Source organism: Buteo buteo, chromosome 1 (genome assembly GCF_964188355.1).
Source record: "Buteo buteo chromosome 1, bButBut1.hap1.1, whole genome shotgun sequence".
NCBI classification, from domain to species: domain Eukaryota; kingdom Metazoa; phylum Chordata; class Aves; order Accipitriformes; family Accipitridae; genus Buteo; species Buteo buteo.
Genome location: NC_134171.1, coordinates 45,810,534 through 45,829,701, shown reverse-complemented (window position 1 = coordinate 45,829,701; position 19,168 = coordinate 45,810,534). Strand labels below are relative to the sequence as shown.

General features: G+C 35.8%; 1 protein-coding gene across 1 annotated transcript in view; it reads right to left on the bottom strand.

The window, feature by feature from the left end:
• FSTL5 (follistatin like 5) overlaps positions 1-19,168 on the bottom strand; it is a 312,282-nt gene that overhangs the window by 54,285 nt on the left and 238,829 nt on the right. Inside the window, exons 8-9 of the mRNA XM_075029092.1 lie at positions 15,717-15,878; positions 13,519-13,653 (exon numbers count right to left, since the gene is read on the bottom strand). Of these exons, the coding sequence (XP_074885193.1) occupies positions 13,519-13,653; positions 15,717-15,878 (297 nt within the window). The remainder of the gene's footprint in view (positions 1-13,518; positions 13,654-15,716; positions 15,879-19,168) is intronic.

The window sequence follows — 19,168 nt, the reverse complement described above, 5'->3', positions numbered from 1 at the left end:
GAAACCTCACTTACTTTTTTAATCAGTCCTACAAATTCTATTCAAGAAAGATGTCCAGTTTGACATAAAGACTGCAATGTTGGAACAAGTACATCTGTAGATAAAAAGTATGCTAAAGAGCATATTGTTTACCTTCCTTTTTGGTTAAGCAAAAATTAACATCTTCAGCCACACCCTATACTCAATTCTCACACATTTATAAACCTCAAGATGTAAAAATACATAATTATTGATAGATCTCAGTTCTGGTTTTAAGACAGAACACCACCATCTTCTCTTGTGCCATATCTCCCCAATTTATAAAAAGAAGGGTATTCAGACAACATGCAGTTGTTAATAACATCTGGAGATGTACTGGCAGCCTTGCAGAAGACACTGTATTCAAGGAGTTAGTGAACTTCAGCAGGCTGTCTGCTACATTGGGCCTTGTACTTAGGGCTTGAGAAGCCTGTATGTTAGCATGGGTAACTGCTGCAAGGGTATATGCTGGAATGCCCATAAGAGCCTGCACTGCACACTGGTGGGTGTTACGACAGAGATAGCATTGCAACCTGTCAGAAGATATATGGTTTTGTTTGTTACACAAGACAAAAGCCACCACAGTATGGGAGGGAGAGGCAACCTCTCCATGGGCAGGATCTGCGCAGCATGCCATGAGAAAATCCATCTGGAGTTTACCTGATGCCGCATGAATACAGGGTGCCCAGCATCTAAAGGAATGTAAAATTTACTTGCTACCTATATTCCTCTTTTTATTCTATCTTATTAAAGCAGTTATTTTATTACAACATTTGTTGTTGGGCCTTTATATTGACATCCAAAAAGAACCCTGCACTGTACCTCTTTCTCTGCTCCCCTCTCCCTTTTGAGTGAAGAACAGGGGAGAATCCATGTTTTCTTGAAAGAGGATTTCTTTCTTTATTTTTAAGCACACTTACAGCTCCATAAAAATCATTCTTCATGGTCTTTACTTAGCTATTCTCTGCTTTTGTGCTCAGACCCAGCCTTTGATTATGAGTAGCTAACATAACATCTGAAAGACTACTCTTCATCTTTGTAATTCATTTTCTATGTTGGCTGAATGGCAATAGGTTGCACATTTTTCAGTAAACTCTGTCCTTAGTACTTCATGAAATTCTGCTCCAGACTGAGACTGTAACAGCAGTGCAGATTCTTATCCCTTTTGGATGGAAACAACAACTGCAAAAATCCATGGTATTTCTGTTACTAAATGAACAAGAGGGTACTACAATGTCACTTTCCAAATAAATTCTGTACCCTACTCCTTATCACACTGGTAATAAATGCCATTACATTCACTTTTCTGTCTCAACAGCCAATGTCACAGCTTTCAACTATGTTAACTACAGCATTCTTCCTCCCTATTTATCTTTTTTCCAAACATTTAAGGCATAACAGTGGAAATAAAGTGTGTGTGTGTATATATATATATATATATATAAAAAAATATATAATTTTCTAAGATTGACATTCAGTGAGTTTGTAGATTAAATGCTTCCTTTTGGCCATATAATTAGTTGTTCACATTATCAGTAATCAACACACAATACTATATATATCCGGGGAAAAACAAGATCAGGGCAATAAGATTCAGAAAAGAAACTTGTTCTTGAAGTACAATACTTCATTTTCTTCCAGAAACAGTTTTCCCTCTTCTATCACATGCTTCAGTGGTCATCATCCAAGAAAATGCTGAATGAGCTTTGAAAAGCTATTAACTTCTTCAAAATTTTTTTAAAATTAAAACCCATCATTCTTTTGTACCTTTTTTATGTATGTGTGATTGACTAATCTGAAATTTTCCTTTCTTTTCTCCTGGCATTGCGCATTATGAAAGCGAAATAAAATGTTTTCATAAAATGTTATTTTGTTGCACTGGCACTCAAACAAAATGGGTATCAATTAAAACCTTAAAATCTGAAAGAATTCCTAGCTTGCTGCACTAAGAGAACAGTACAGTTTAAAATAGCCTTAAGAAGAGGGAAAAACAGCAGAAAGACATCTTTCCTGCATTATATATTATTCCAAAAAACAGGGGAGAAAGATACACTGATATCTTCTGAATGCAAATAATGATTGTACATGAATATAGAACCACTGTTGTTAATTCCAGGTTTTGTCTCATCAAAAGACAAGCTTTGTATTTCAAATTCTGTAAATATTTTACTTGAATTTCTATCAGAACATAACAGCTGATAAATAAAAATTAACAGTTTCATATCAGCTCATTGTGCTAGACTTTGCACCATCAGACAGGAAAACGCTGACCCTTTCCAAGCCTTCAATCCCATAATGGCAAGAGGTCACAAGCAGATGTAATAGAAAACAGGACAATGAGGAAGATGGAATAAGGTCATATGGCAAAAGTGTGGAAATTAACATTATTTTTCAGAATTGTCTCAGTATAATCTGTTGTACTTTTAATTGCATAAAAAAGTAATTTCAAGATGTTTGAAGGGATGCTGTCTGCTTACTTCACTGACAGCCACCATCATTGTCAACTGTTCTGGTTAATCATATACACGGCATGAAGAGAAAGTGTCTGTTATCTTACTCTTTTTTCTCATATCTTTGCTGTATAAACACATGCCCTTATGTTACAGGGTAAATCTATACCATCATTACTGTCGGTTTGCTGAGCCACACAAGTTTTTATTTATTATTTTTATAAAAAAAAAAAAATAGTGCCAAAAATGAAGACAAGGTTAAGGTGATTTACGTTTTGCTCAACTTCCACTATGAAGCAGAATTAAACTTCCACTATCAAGCAGAATTAAAACAGTTATGAACATATCTGCTTTTAATTTTATTCTTATTTTATAAGAAATTCAGATTTGTTGGGTTTATATACAAATATAAATATATATAAACCTTAATTTATTTGTGAAGCAAACACTTTTTTTTTCAAAGTTATCTATTGCTTGCTTCAACTATTTTTAAAGTAATTATGTCAATACAAATTCTATCAAAATTCCATTCTGTTCTTATGTGACATGCAGTTTAATTTCATTTCACGTTAGGTTAATACAATAACCAAATATCTATTTTTCCGAATATTAAACTATTATTTGTCAGTTAAAAGTCACAGTTGACATGTTACTTTTGGTCAAATATGACCATGTTAGCTTATTGTTCTTTTATTTATTTTCTATAAATCTTTATAATGAATCATGCTGAAGTCCTTTCCCACAGCACATTAACTCAATGCAGTCTACACTAGTAGGAAGAAAAAATGGTTCATGAGCTGAATTTCTATCCTATACTTGGAAGTTTGAAATAAAGTCTGCCTATGATGCTGTCAACAAGTACAAACTTGTTTAGCTCTGCCATAAAATAAAATGCCAGTATAAATTATCTCTGAGAAAATTAGGTAAATAGGTACCAGTCAGTATAAGATGTGACAGGAAGATTCTATTAAAGTTGCATAAAGCCTTTCAGAGAGAATTTAGGCCATAAATCACAGTCAAAAGGCTTTTAGTCTCATTCCAAGTTCTAGATAGTGGAGATGCCTGGTTGCTTATGATGGCCATAAACCTGTCAAGTCAGTAGCATCCAGATCACATAATCTCTTGTTAGGTGATAGGACTATGACGTTACGTAAAAAAGGCACAGTTAGAAATAGATCTACTTAATGGCATGAAACAAGTGTATTATTTTTTAAATTTAGCCTCAAGACACAGTGCATGAGGTAGAAAATTTTTATCCTGCTTTGTGTGACAAGGTGAAAGAATCTGTAGGAGAAGTTGCTTTGCAATATATGACGATGTCATAGTGGGTGAACTGAGTAACACAAGAGCCTGTGACTGATGACCAAGAGTAAAAGCTACTAAATATTAAAGTATCATCAAGTACTGTCAAACTGGTCTTAAAAATGCCTTAATAGCATTACTTGATAACTTTCTATCATGACAGTTGTCTCCCCAAGGTGCATGCATGTCTCAATAAAATTTAAAGAAATTCTCAAGAAGTCATATTAATCAATAGCAAACAAAACTGCATTTTATAAAATAAAGTTTTGGAAAACATTAAGAGAAATGCAAGTATTGTAAAAAACAGAAATTAAAATAAACAACAACAAACCCACAAAACTGTTTCACTTTAAAGGGAACAGCATGTGTTTTCATAATCTATGACTCTGGTTTGATAGGATTATGCTATGTTGAAACAGAAGAAACCAATGCAGAACTGGTGTACTTGTCAAAGTCATTGAGAAAGAAAAAAAAAAATAAATTTTTAAAGCTATTTTACTTCAAAATATTTTACTAATAGCGAAGATAAGAATTTTAAGTATCTGAAAATCACCCCTGAAATATTCCCTTGTCTTTGATGATCAATCTTTTTTATTTTCCTGTTTTCTGTACTGTCAGATTTTCTTCTTTAGATCTGTAGATTATATTGATACAGTCTACTCCATTATTTCAATTTAAATCTTCCCATGCTAGTATAATTTTTGTTTACTACCTTTTTTTAAGCTTACAAAATGGTTTGTTGATACTCCTTAGCTATGCATCATATTCCATCTTCAACTAATGCTACTTTGACTAAAAATTAAAATTTGGACCAATTCCACTGGTCCTAATACTACCCAAATGTAACCTAAATAAATAAATAGATCCCACAGATGGAAGTTGCCATTTCTTCTTCCTCTATTTGTGATTATTATTGTACTTTGTATCAACAAAAAAGGCAGTAACATCTTGCCCACTCCATTTTCTCATAAATATGTTGTCAAGATATACTGTCAAATTATCTTTGTTCTATATTTAAATTCTTCAGCTTCCAGACAGTGTTTCAACAAGAACAAGCTGATGATTTTGGTTTGCCTTATGGCTTCTAGAAGTTGGGTTAACCCAAATCTGTGTTTGTGACCGTCAAAGATAGTCATCAACATAAAGCTGCAGTGGAGCTGTCAATTTGTGTGCTCATGCTTTAAAGGCTGCTAAATCCAGTAGTATGGAGGAGAAAGCTATCAGTTAATAAAAGATTTGAGAGTTCCTTAAAATGCAGCTGCATGTACTGCAAGCTGGAAAATGAAAAGCCACCTTTATCAGTTACTGCAGAGATGCTGGAGTGCTAGAATAAATATCCCATTTGCAAAAAGAGGGAAATAGCAGTCCTTAAGACAATAACTAGCTTTAGTTACATTAACAACCCATTTTTGGGCTAACGGAAGAAGTTCCAGCAGCATGATATTCCTTTACACTAATGCAGTGGAAAAGGCCCTGGAAATCATCACAAGCGGTTGCTAAAGGTAGAAGAAAAGCATTGTGATACCAGGGCTACGCAAGGTTTAAATTGTACTGATATGAACCAGATTTTTTTTTTTTAATGTTCCATTGACAATATTGTTCTATAAATATTTTTTTCTGTATTTGCACAGAAGCAGGATAATAATTGGAAACAGAGGTTGATTAAATACTTTCTACCTTACAAAGGAACAAAAAAGAGGGTAAATGATGTGTAGTCAAGACAAACATTTAAAATAACCAGGTCCAAATGAAATACATAAAAATACTTGCTAAAAGTTGTTTCGGATGTTTGGTCTGGTGCTATTAGTTTTGAACAAATTTCAGAATTTATCATAAAGTTCAAGAGGAGTAGCACTACATATGCCCCCAGTAGCTCCCCCACTCTTTGAAACTTAGTAACTCAAGTAGTTGTAGGCTAGTTAGACTGGGGTATATGTCACAGACAAAAGAATACACAACACTCACACAGAATTAAATTCAGTAAGAAATGAAAGGATGAGAATATGATTATAGGTCAGCTAATATATTCTAATGGAAACTAGGTCTTTTCAAACAAACTTGATTATATTCTTTGATGCAATTAGAAGTTTGGTAATGTAAAAATTCATATAGATGTAACCCAGAATTTTGCTAAACATCTACTTTGTTAACACAGAACAGTCTGATTAAATATTAGAGTTACACAATAGCAGCAAAGTACATGTTAACTGAATTAACAACTGTCAAACTGATTAATGTGAAAAAGTAGTTTTCATTGTTAAATCACTAGTAAAAGGAGAAGACAACAGTGCTGGAATGTGTCCAGAACAATGGGTAGAGAGTCTTGTCTTAAGGATTTTCATCAATGATCTGTAAACAAACATAAAATCGTTTCCTAAGAAGTCTGCAAATTCCCTGTTATGGTAAGTAACAGAGTTTCAAAAAGTTGTTTGAATTACTTTGTTAAATACATGTCTAAAATAAATTACATTTTGATATAGTCAAATCCAAATTTAGACATCTAGGGAAATGTAATGCAGACTACATCTACACTGGGGGGCTGAGACAGGTGGAAAGGAGCAGGATTTGGAAAGTGAGGCCTGACAGGATATAGGGCATGTGGTAGATAAACATATAAACATAAACTTCTACTGCTGATACTAGTGGAAAAAAAAGACAAAGGATCAGTGGATGTGGAAGCAAAACATTACCAAACATGTATTTCTCTCTCCAGAATATTAAAGAAACAAATAATACATTTGCTCCTGCAAAGAGCAGTTCCCATTTTTTAAGAAAAATGTACCAAAACCAATTACAATCCTCAAGGCAAAAAGACTGAGCCCTACAGTAACTGTCTTATTATGAGAAACTTCTCTTTAGTGTCTATGAGAGAAAGTAATCAATATTTAATGATGGTATATTCATAGAGCAAGAATTCTTAAAAGGTCAATTTATTGGACAAAAAAAAACAAAAAAGATAATCAAAGGAGGAAACGGAAGGAAAAACTGACTTAAAAATGGAAACCAAGCATTATTCTATATTAGTGAAACTGATTAATTAGTAAAGCAAAAAATCAAGAGAAATGAGGGATTCTCCAACTCTTTGTGTCTCTAACTCAGGTAGATGCACTTCTGGGAGGATACATTTCAGGCAAACAAAGCATTAGATCTGTACTGAGGCAGAACAGGATGCAATTTAATGTCTTGTGAAATGGAGAAAATAGATTAGAGTTAGATGAAATGGTTCCATCATGCTTAAATCTATGAATCCATGAAATATCTGTTCTGAAAAATCAAACTACATTGGAATGAAACTAAAACCAGATTTTAAACTGCTATTTGTATTACAAATGTGATTACACCAGAGACTCCTTCCAATATAGCCTAGTTCTCTCAGGTATTATTAAAGGATCATGACAGTAGGGGACACTCTGCTGTCTTCAGTGAGATTTAGACCAGGTCATTAATCCCCAGAATGTTTTTACCAGTCACCTCAGGGGTTATCCAGCTATCACCCAGACCAGCTATCCCATTCTTGATGGCTTTAACTGCAAACTTCAGGGAAAATGGAATTCACAGCACAAAAAGAGCTTCAAGTCTCTAGAGAATTAAAACAGCACAGTTCTTGCATTCAGAAATATTTTAGATGCTACTGTTGTAGGAGCAGGATATACAGATCTATTCACTGTACATTCTAAATGGCTCTTGTTGAGTATCAAAGTCACGACACTTTAAAATGAATGTTCTGAAAAGTTATGTAAGGAGCCAAAAAGAAGGCACAAGAAATACAGAGGTAATTAGAATTTTTGTTTTCCTTATGAATCTAAGATGCTAATTAATACAGAAAAGATTAATATCTAGTGGGAAAAGCAAAGAAAATGTTTTACATTTGTATAAAATGTTGTAATGATCATAAGTAGTTTCCAGTTACAGCAGAACATTTTCATGAAACATTTACCTTCAGTTTAAGTCCAAATTTTCTCAGATTAAAATACATCTTTTCCAACAGAGATTACTGTAAGAGACTGTGTTGGACTATGTTTGTCTCAACATTGCTGCTGCACAGTTACCATTTGCTAGCCTCAACATCCTGTTGCTGTGGGGGAGTATGCGCTGAAGGAAACAAAATGTCCCTGAAGAAACCACCATATCTGCCTGAAGCTACCAAGCTGTGCTTGCCCACGAGCATGGTGAAGAAACCACCGTGAACACCTGGGCACGCGCCCATGGAGGAACATGGGGTGGCACGTATGATAATGAGCTCCATGGAAATGGGTGGACTTTTTGGAGAAATCGTGGGGACCGGGACAATAAAAGAACTGCATACTCCTCTCTCAAAAAACTGAAAAAGCAACTGAAAAGGGACTGCAGCACTTGGAACTGGGACTTTGGCTGGAACCTGGAACTTGGACCCTCCATAACCTGCATCAAGACTGAGTCAACGGGATGTTGCTGGCTTCGTGGTGGTGGTAACTAGTCTTGCTGCATCTCTTCCGTTTTCTTGCTTTGATCTGCCTCATTTTCCTTTCTTCTCCCCTCTGTCCTGTTGCTATTACCAGTTGTTAGAGGAAATAAAACTTGTAAGGTTGTATGGCATCTGACCTCGTTTGTGTCTTAATCTCGCTCTTGGGATCATTTAAGAACCCTCCCCAATATTGGATTGGGACAATTACAAAATCTAAACATTCTCCAGCAAGGGCCCTGCTGGGAAGAAGAAGGGAGAACAAAGACCACATTTTAAAATCTGCACACCAGGAAGAAAATTAACAAGAGAACTGGGCTTGTTCAGCCTGGAGAGGAGAAGGCTTTGGGAGCACCTAATAGCAACCTTCCAACACCTACACAGAAGTTCTCAGGAAGACAGTCAGGGTCTTCACAATGGGCTCTGCAGCAATTGGTATTGCTGGAAAAAGCAGATAGGCTTTCACATACCAAGCCCTTCTTCAGCTCTGATATAGAAGCAGCATGCTTCAAAGCCTGAAGAATTACTGAAAGCTTAATTAGTAAAACTTCATTTAGACTCTTCAATCAGGGAAACCAACTACTTTCTGTCAGAGATGGTAAAAATACCACATGAACAACTAGATAAATAAATGTTATCAAAATTATCTCACAGTATAGACTGTTTCTACATACAAACTTTCTTTTGACTAATTTTTTCATGTTTGCAGATTTTCCTTTAGTATATATTTATACTCTGATATGCTGTCTTAATTGAAAAGGCAAGTAAAATAAAATGTTCCACTTACTAGAACAATAGAAAGTTCAGTCTTCTCAGATATGTCTCTTATTTGTTTTAATTGGTACTAGAAGTAGTGTTATTCTCCACATGGATTAAAAAGGAGCAGCAGTACAAGATGTACACTGCCGCTGTGTGATCACAGAAATCTAATGACAAGACATTAAAGTGACTAGATACTCCTGGATGCAACTCCACATCTTATAGAGGATTATTATGTAGGTTTTAAGAGATCATTTTGCCCTTGTGTTCCTATTCCTTTTTTCTCCCATCCCTTTTTCCTCCCATTCTTTCTCCTTCAGTGTTTAAGTGTTCTCATTAATCTGTCCTCTTTCACCTGCTGCTGCCTGTGTCCTCCCTTTCTTCCTCACATTATTGGCCTCTTCCATTGTCCCTCTCCCCAGGTCTCTTTCACTTCATCAATTTACTCAGTCTTATTCCTCCTTACCTACCTTTCCTTCAATGCTACTTGAGGACCACTCAAGGAGCCAAGAAGAGCCAGGAGCACAAGAAGAAAGTTATCCTTACTTTCACATCCACAAAAGCCCACGGAGCAAAGAAAAAGCAGTTACATTGAAAATCTACTCTGTTCTGGAAGTCCTAAAGCCTGGGTCTACTAAATGTGAATGGCATCTTCAGAACTCTACCAAACTCCCAAGAAGTGTCCACTCACTATGTAAATCATCGACTGCTTGGAGGTTTTTACTGTGTCAAACCCCAGAGAAATTATTTTTGTTGCAGTATGCTATAGTGATAATTTAATTCCTCTCACCTGAGACAATGCCAAAATGAAAGCATATTTTCAGAAGTTTTATTTTTAGTGCACACTGAAAAAGGCTGACGTGGTAAGAATAGGCCAAACTATTCTCGAGACTGTCTTCCACTATTAAAAATTTTACCTATGTGTGACAGAGCAATGGTTCAGTGTTCAGTGCTAGCATCTACTGAACAGACATGGATGACAAAGCACTTTTACTGTAATTTCCATTCACATGGATCTTAAATTACCATCTTGATGATAAATCATTATCATTAAAGTATATTGACTTTTCTTGGGAACTGGAATTCAAAATTCTGAAACTGGAAACTTGAAAATAAATAATGCCCTGGCACCCCAAAGTCATACTCTACATTATGTGTTTTTATTTTTGCTACTAGCATCACACTTCCAACAATTCAGTATAGGTTTGCCATTCGCTCTATTTCTTTTCTGTTTATAATACAGACACATGCATTAGATGCCTCTCTAACCAATGCTGTGAGTTTTGAAAACCTAGCAATCTGATAACACTTTTAGTCACACAGGTGACGGTGACAGAAAGCTTTGCTTGTTATTTAACAATCTACTTATCCATAATGGCATTGGTTTTAATTCAGGCAGAGGTGCCAGAAAATATAAGATTTTCTCTTAGGAGCTGGTTACACTACCCTTTCCCAAAGAAATGAGCTAGCTATGCCCTTTCTGCTACATATATTAATTTTTTCTCAAAGCATTGTACTGAGTTTTCTACATAACAAATTTGGGATGAGTTGAAAATGAGGTTCCACAAATAACTACCAAAAATTTAGTTTATTATGCAAAGTAGCATTAAAAACCAAAAACTTTCATATGCACATAAACAATGGGCCAGATAAGTATAAAAGTGAATGTTTCCTTTGACTATTAAACTTTAGAGGAAATAAAATACATACACTGGTAAAAATGGAACCATGTTCTATATTCATTATGTTGCTTATAAAATTACTTTCATGCTCAATGCAGTGCAATTGTAGTTTATATTTTAGAGCTCCACCATAAAAGTTCTCACTACCCTCTCAATACTCAATCAATACAATGTTCCAAAATGCTTTTATTTTGCTATGATTTTTACCTTATGTGACATTTAAAAAGTAGACAAACCCAGATTAACTGACAAGCTACTGAGATTCTGTTCTACTTTCGTTCAAAGCAACATCCTAAGATTTCCAGAAGGGAGTACTACAGTAAGGAAAAAAAAAATAAAAAATAAAAAATAAACATGCCTGCTTTATTGTCTTAAAGGAGGATAAAATCAAAATTATTTATAAAAATGTCATCTATGACAGGTATAGTTTATATCAATCATATGAAATCACATTTACATCACCAGAGACTATCTTTAGAATATAACTTGTGACCTAATCAGCAGACTTTAAATTAAAGTAGTAGAAGCATTGTGCTTAAAATGTGTGGGTGGGGGAACAAAAGCCCACCATCCTATCCAGGTGGTTGTTCCTATGTCATTTTCTTCCCTAATAATCCCTAATTTGCTGCAAGAACCAGTGTTTTGGGAGAAATATAAAAACAAGTCAAAAAGAGTTAATAATAAAGCCCTTCTAGTCTTACTTTCAGTTTTCCAATGCTAGCAACTCCTCCCTGTAATGGCACTTTTTTTTTTAAGCAGAAGCATTTTTTTAAACGGCATCTATCAAAATTTGTACCTGTGAAGACAGTTTATTCACATAGTTGTGATAATGATATTGATAGTAACTGCTTTTTTTATTAGTATGTGCCTTAGTCATCTTGCATGTACAGAAATGATTTTCTGTGCCAAAGTAAGCAAATCAGAGTATCAGAGTAAGCATCTCATGTAAATATCTGTTGCACCTATATTTGAATAGTATAATTATACAGCTATGGACTATATGTGTATTTACATATCTACCAATTTTTAGGAAACCATGTTCAGACACCAAGGAACACAATGGTAAAATGCCTCCCTTCAACATATAATTTGCAGACTAAATGACTTTTATAGGAAGGAAGGAAACTGTGTCTTTTGGATTCATTGTCTTAAAAATAATTGGGTTTATATTCTGTCTTCCTTCATTTACATCTTTCATGACACCAATGGTCATCATAACAATGTACTGCTGGTAGGTTTCAAAGCAGTTGTTGCAAGCAATGGTCATTGCATAGCACGTGATTTTATAAATCCTGTAAAGTTAGCTGATCTAAAATTAGTACATCACAATTCCTGAAAACAGTCGTTTGCATAGGTGTGGCTATTCCTGCATAATCACTGCAGATCAAGTCTTCAGAGGATACAACAATAAGGTAACTAAAACACTTGGAAACTGGACAGTTGGATATAATTATTTTGTTGTTAAGGCCAAACAAGTCTTAACTAAGCATAAACGAATTCTAGTTTGTCAGGTTTTTTTAATTTGGCAATATTCACAACATTTTTCACAGACAGCAAAAGGCAAATGGAGGTGACCAAGCTATGTCATATCACCAGATTAGTAGAAATTCAGCATGATCAAACAATTTATTTATCCTCAGCTGCCTTCTCAGAAACGTGAGCAGTCATTTTCATGACAACTAAAAAAAACGTTAAGACTTTTGAAATGACAGTTATAATTAGTGTTACTGAAAGCAGCTAAGTAAAGATATTAACATTTGGATTATAAAATTTTCCTGCATGGAAGAGTTCCTCCGAAACGTTTAAAGCATAATAAACCTATATGTAACTGTACTCAGTGTCTTGTGACAGGAAGTGTCAGACAGACTTGCAGTGCTACTAATTCTGCCTCTAGTATCTTCTGTTGAGTACTTAGCACTGTTGAATAAGCTTCTAGATAAACAGGAATACCTTAAGTTAATGCAGTCAGACTCACTAGTAAAATAACTATCATTTTACTGGATATATTTCTAATGAATATATAGTATTTATTAAAGTAACCGATTTAAAAGAAAAAAATCAACAAAAAAAGCAAAAATGAATGGGTGAACTGTAAACTCAGGAATGAATTTGTCTGAGCAGAGGAAAGAAAGGGAAGGGGAAAGAAGTAGCAAGGTAGACAAATAATAGGCAGACAAATAAACCCCACTAGCATTCAACAGAGGATAAAGAAAGCTACTTTTTGGTAGTGGTAGAGATTTCTTTGGCACATTGAACTCCCAATTTAGCAAGTGAATGTGGCCACTGTTGCTCCACATTTCTGAAGAGACACAGTTATCCAGGCACAAGGCAGCATGGGCAGGCTGGAACTGATCTGGACCTGCTGAGCACTCCAGCAGGTGAGATCAAGTGAGATCAAGTCTTGTAATGACTCTCATGTCACAAGGGCCAAGTTTTACTCTTGGTATATCTCAAGAACATACAGGAAGAAAGACTGGAAAAGGTCTTCCTCTCATACCCCCAACCACCCCCAGAAACCACACCAGGACTACTGCTTTGCCTTATTTAGGCATCCAGTTCTTTTTTTCCCTTCATATTCCCTTCGTATGCAACAAATCTATCATGAGGGAACCATCCAAGTTTTAACAGCAATGTGAAAAATATGCCAATTCACAGAATGTATCAGAGATTTCATTTATTTCTAAATAAACTTCAGATTACACACTCTGCCTTTGGTGACTCTTGGGTATCATTATTTAAACTTTATTTTTTTTAAACAGTTACTACACACGCTTATTTTAATTTGTTTAAAGTTTCATAGTTTTTAATACTAATTTAATGTTTAAGTGAGGGCTACATGTATTTTTATACTTCTTATAATACTTACGGGTCTTTCGAGCAGAATCTTCTACAAAAAGAGAAGAAATGTCTTCATCCACCCCTGCTTCATTCTTTGCAATACAAGTATATGCTCCTGTATCTTCATAGCGCACATTGCTAATGTGAACCTCACTACCATTTGCTGAAAGGACAGGAAAAATTCAACATGCAGATATGCTACAGTGCTTTCAGATTATACATTCAGAAGGCTTTCTCTGCTCACACTAATTAAACCATTTTCATTCCTGAGTTCATAACTTGGAGGCATGCCAAGCTAATCCAAATGTATTCAACTGGCTAGTGAATTACATGCACTATTATTCACCTCACAGATATCTGGAATACCTCAGCTGATCTTGCACTTCAGAGCCAAATATCAGTCTGAAGTTTTATATATGTTTAAATGACCATGGTTGTCTTTAAAATTAGGTAAATGTTATGTTTTTATTATATTTGGTTACTTGACACTGTCATTGGCTTTACACAAAATAACCCAGGTTTCCATGGGCTAAAATTTCAACATAAATAGTAATTTTAATAAAATTATTCATATCTAGTAACCAGAGGCACCTGGTTTTGTTTTCATGTGAATGCAGTGTAACAATAGAAAAACAGGTGCATTGGAATTTTACACTTACATCAGTGTCAGAGTCTATGGAAACCACTTCAGGAATTGTATGTCAGCTTGAGTAAGAATGTCAACAAATAGTTCAGGTTTCACAGGCAAAGGTCTTTTAAGTATTGTGATGTGAATAATGATGTGACCAATGATTCATTGCATTTTAAGTATAGTATGCTTGTTCAACTGTAGGATCTATTTTACAAAAACAGCTTTCTAGGTATTCTAAAACATGGACTAGAAGGGGCACTGGGTTATGGTGTAAAACTCCTTCTAGATCATCTTTTGCTTGAAACTAATGCATAGATAGCTTAGCCTGGGAAAAACTCAGGGAAAATGCAGTGAGATTTTAAAAATTTTATTTCAAATAAGTACATTCAAGAAAATGGAATTAAATATATTTTGCTTAGAGAAGAATAATTTTCATTAATTTATCATAAATATATGATACAGAGGTGAAGGAAAAAAAAATTCCACTCAAATCCCTACAGTAGAAATTAACAGAATGCTGCTATGGAAGAGGAATCCATCACTTTCTACTGATAGTGGAAAGTGTTTCTGCAAGGCAACTGTTCACATACGTCCAGGAGAGAGGGCCATGGAAGAACAGAGGACTATGACACCTATCAGGAAGGTAAGACTCTCTTCAGAGAAGCATTTGCCATCTGCCTGTCCCACTGTTTCTTACACTGCAGCCTGATTGCTGTCCTATCCTAATACACATCTGGTTTTGCAGATGAATGAGAGAAGGTTTTGAAGGGAGCACTGGCAGCACAAGATTGTTTTTCCTATGGCTGATCAAAAATCACAAGAAGGGCTGCAGAAGGTAGAATGTTTTGGCTTTGAATTTGCTGAGCCCTGAAGATTCATAGAAGATTCATATACTGGCCTTTATTGTTGATTAAAAGTAAGACTTTCCTTTAGTTGGTTTGTTTTGTTTTGTTTTGTTTTGTTTTGTTTTTTTGTGCAGTGACTTTGCACTCCCCTCGAGGTCTGCTGAGACTCCTCAGAAAACAGCACATCCATTTCAGGTATTTCTCCTCCTATCCTTTCCACCACCAGGTCCCCAAGTCTCACTGAGATTCTTATCAGTCAGAAACCTGTTTTCAACTGAGCTGCAGTAAAGATTAATTTTGGTCCATGTTCTGATCTAAATTTAAATCTGGATAATAACTAGATCAGTATCAATGCCGTAGAATAAATCTTTACAGACAAAAACATTGCTTCCTAATTTAAATATTACTGTTGAATGCTCATTGAATGGCATTAATATAGATGTAGTGAAAATTCTAATAGGGGGTGGGACTGGGACTTGGGCTGCTTGCTCTACTCAGAAACTGCACCCTTTTGAATAGAGAAAAGCATATTAGAATATACTGGTAATCCTACAAGTACAACCATTACTCTAACAAAGAGAAAGCAGAGAATATATGTGTTTTGGGGAGTAATTGGACAACAACTTCTGAAATGTTTCAGCTTAGAATCCAGCCCTTAGTTGAAACTATGTAAGAAGGACAGCTAGTACAGAAAGGATGCACTGATAAAGCATTTGGAACCTGCAGAAAACAATAAATATGCCCCTTTACCTTGAAGAGTTAGCTGTTTAGATAACTTCGGAGTGATATCAATTCCATTCTTCAGCCAACCAAGTTGTGGGTTAGGAATACCTTCAGCATGGCACCGAAGGCTGGCTGTCACACCTGGCTCCCTTGCCTGGCTCTCTGGATAGACTCGGATGACTGGTGGAACTGAAGGCAGGAAACAATTACAATTTAGTGGAGAAGAGTATTATCTTCATTTTAAGAAAAATAATTATAAGCAATTCTAAAGACTCCTGCACCTATATATAAACAACACACAGATGTGGTATTAGTCACATATTCAGTGACATTCAATGCTGAACTCTGTCACAATAAATTTATGAAGCAGAATGTTCTATGAGAAAAACCTCTTTTCACTGTCTGTGGTATCAATGGAAAAAGCCTGAATTCTAATTCAATAGTTTGCGGTTGAGTAACAAGATTTTTAGTTTTCCTTAAATATCTTTATAAAATATGAATAATGTACAACCAGTAAGTTATGATGTGATGTACAGAGATTTTAATTGTTCTGTTCCACAAACCTTTTCTTTAATACTTCATCTCCACCTTTCCCTTCTCTCAAAAACTATCAGCAATCCATTTTACCTGTATAAAACATGTAATCACAGAATCACATAATGGTTGAAGTTGAAAGGAACCTCCAGAGGTCATCTTGTTCAGTCCCCCTGCTCAAGGTGGGCCACCTAGAGCCAGTTGCCCAGGACCATATCTAGATTTCAGAATATCTCTAAGGAGGGAGACTCTACCACTTCTCTGGGCAACCTGTGCCAGTGCTCGGTCACCCTCACAGTAAAAAAAGTGTTTCCTGATGTTCAGACAGGACCTCCTGTGCCCAGGATACCATTTGCCGCCTTTACCACATGGGCACATTGCTGGCTCATGGTCAACTTGGTGTCCATCAGGACTCCTTGGTCCTTTTCTGCAAAGCTGCTTTTCACCTGGCTGGCCCCCAGCATATATTGGTGCATGGGGTTGTTCCTCCCCAGGTGTAGGACTTTGCACTTCCCCTTGTTGAACTTCATGAGGTTCCTGCCGATCCATTTCTCCAGCCTGCCAAGTTCCCTCTGAATGGCAGCATGACCCCCTTGTGTATCAGCCACTCCCAGTTCGCTGTCATCTGGAAACTTGCTGAAGGTACAAGTCTGCCCCATCATCCAAAGCATTAATGATGATATTAAACGGGACACTTACAAGACTAGTCTTCTGAGTTTCATTATTAGCAAAACATAAGAATTGTTGACATCACTTTTCCAGGGTTAGGAAACTTGCTGCAGTATATGCTTACCAACTAAAAATCTGCTATTTAACACACATCAGCACTGGCAGAAAGAGGGCATATGACAGCACAGTGGACATATTCCTATTGGTAATCAATGATGAAGCAGGATTTAAAAATACTGCTGTGTAGATTTTTAGACGAATAATTATTGATCATATCTTTAATTATGTATAGAAAGAACTTGCTTGACGTTGTTTCTAACAATAAAAAAAATTAACTGTAATAAAGGTTAAAAAAGCGTATTTCCTGGTCTCCAAAGTTTTGTTTAAAGCAGCTTTAAAAATGTGGAATACTTAGCTGGTGTCATAAAACACAGCTGGGTAGAGGATGAAGTATCAGTTGATAATGAAAGAAGATAACAAGATCAAAAATTAACTGTGTCTATTTTGGCACGAGATTAAATATTTTCAAATGCTATCCAGCTGTTTACAAGAAATGTCCCAGCATGCTATCGTATTAGAGCACAAAAATACCTCAGATTTCTACACTGCAAGAAATATGCAAATGTACTGTATCTCAGATAGGATACAAAAATCAGTAGGTTTCAGAGATATTTTAAACATAGTTAGAGATGAGGGTCTTTTTGAATAATATACATGGAAAATTGCACATAACCCCAATATGCAAACTGCAAAAATGTAATAAAAGAACACAGAAGGAGATAACAAATATGAAAATTATGGCTGCTAGTTGCTTTGACTACCAGCTGAGAGCATGAGCGTATAAAAATCAGGGATTTAAGGTTTCTACTGAGTTTCTGGAAGGGACTTAGCTTTTATGGACACGGATCTCTACTTTTCATCTCAAGCCTGACATTCCCATTCCTGTTCCCCCTCCACTTCTTCCCTGTTCTGTCTCCTCTCCCATAGGATCTGTGTGTTCCATACTGAGACCTTGCCTTCCCCACTGTGTTCCTCAGACCAAGCCCCACTCAACTGCATGCTTAGATGGTCTGAGCCTCTTTCTGCACCTCAGCTCCCAATCCTACTTTGCCTCATTTCTTAGGGTCCAATTTTCATGTCTGCCCTGGTCAGCATTTCTTGACAGAAGGTCCTCTAGGCAGCCTACCCCATGTTGCAGATTTCCCACTGCATCAAAGCCAGATAGTTTACTTTTCCACCTTGCCTCAAGATGGGCAAGGAGCTCCATCTCCTTAGAGACAGGTTTGCCATCATTTAATACTCTCAAGCATCTCAGCAACACAAACAACTTGTAGGACCAATAGCAAGGCACTGCAACTCATTGCATTCTTGACTACCTATGATAGGATATTTCTTGTCTTTTTTGTGCCAGTGAAATATTCTCATTGCATATAAAAACTTATGGGTATTTAACTACCACATCTTAACAGACTTCTACTGAGTGTGCGTGAAGAGAAATTTTTTTAACAGTCCAACTTTGGAGAATTTTCACTGAATAGAAAAAGAAATGTATTAGTTTACCTTGGGCAAAAGGCAGATGATATTTTTGGGGCAACTCTATTCTTAGCAAAAGTTTTATAAAATATAACTGAAATCGAGTACTTCCTAAACAAACAAACAAAATCAAATCCTGCATCACAAGATGCTGTTGTTGCTAAGTTAACTACTTAAGGGTTAGGAGATGTGAAGGTGAGGACCTGATCAAGTGAAAGTAGGTCTGAGTTTTATTCTACTATCCCATATTTCTGTAGTAGATCCTGTTCCCTTTAGCAGTGTTTTCCCAGACACAGAGATACTTGCATGACACTAGAGTTTATTTCTTGCCCTATCTTTCCTCCGTTTTCTGTCATTTCCCACTTTCCTCAGCAAATCTGTGTCTTATAGGTTATCTATACAACTAGAGAAGTTTTTCAACCCTTGTTTTGCATTATAATTTATTTCATATTACCCCAGAGCCTACCAGTAACATGCTGCCAAGAACTGTGCAACTGTGCAATTATTTTATAATTATTAAAATATAAGTGCAGTGTGGGCTCAGACTAAGAAGTTAATTTGATATGACAAGCTTGATGTAAACTATTTGGGTTCATTTCAATCACTTTTTTGTGTAACTGACCATAAATCTAACCAGAAAGCAAATTTTAAGTACACAAATAACGTGATTGTTCACACTGATTTTCAAAGAGGTATGTTCTAATATCTTAACCTAAAGAAGCCTACTTTATAAAGGAGAGGTC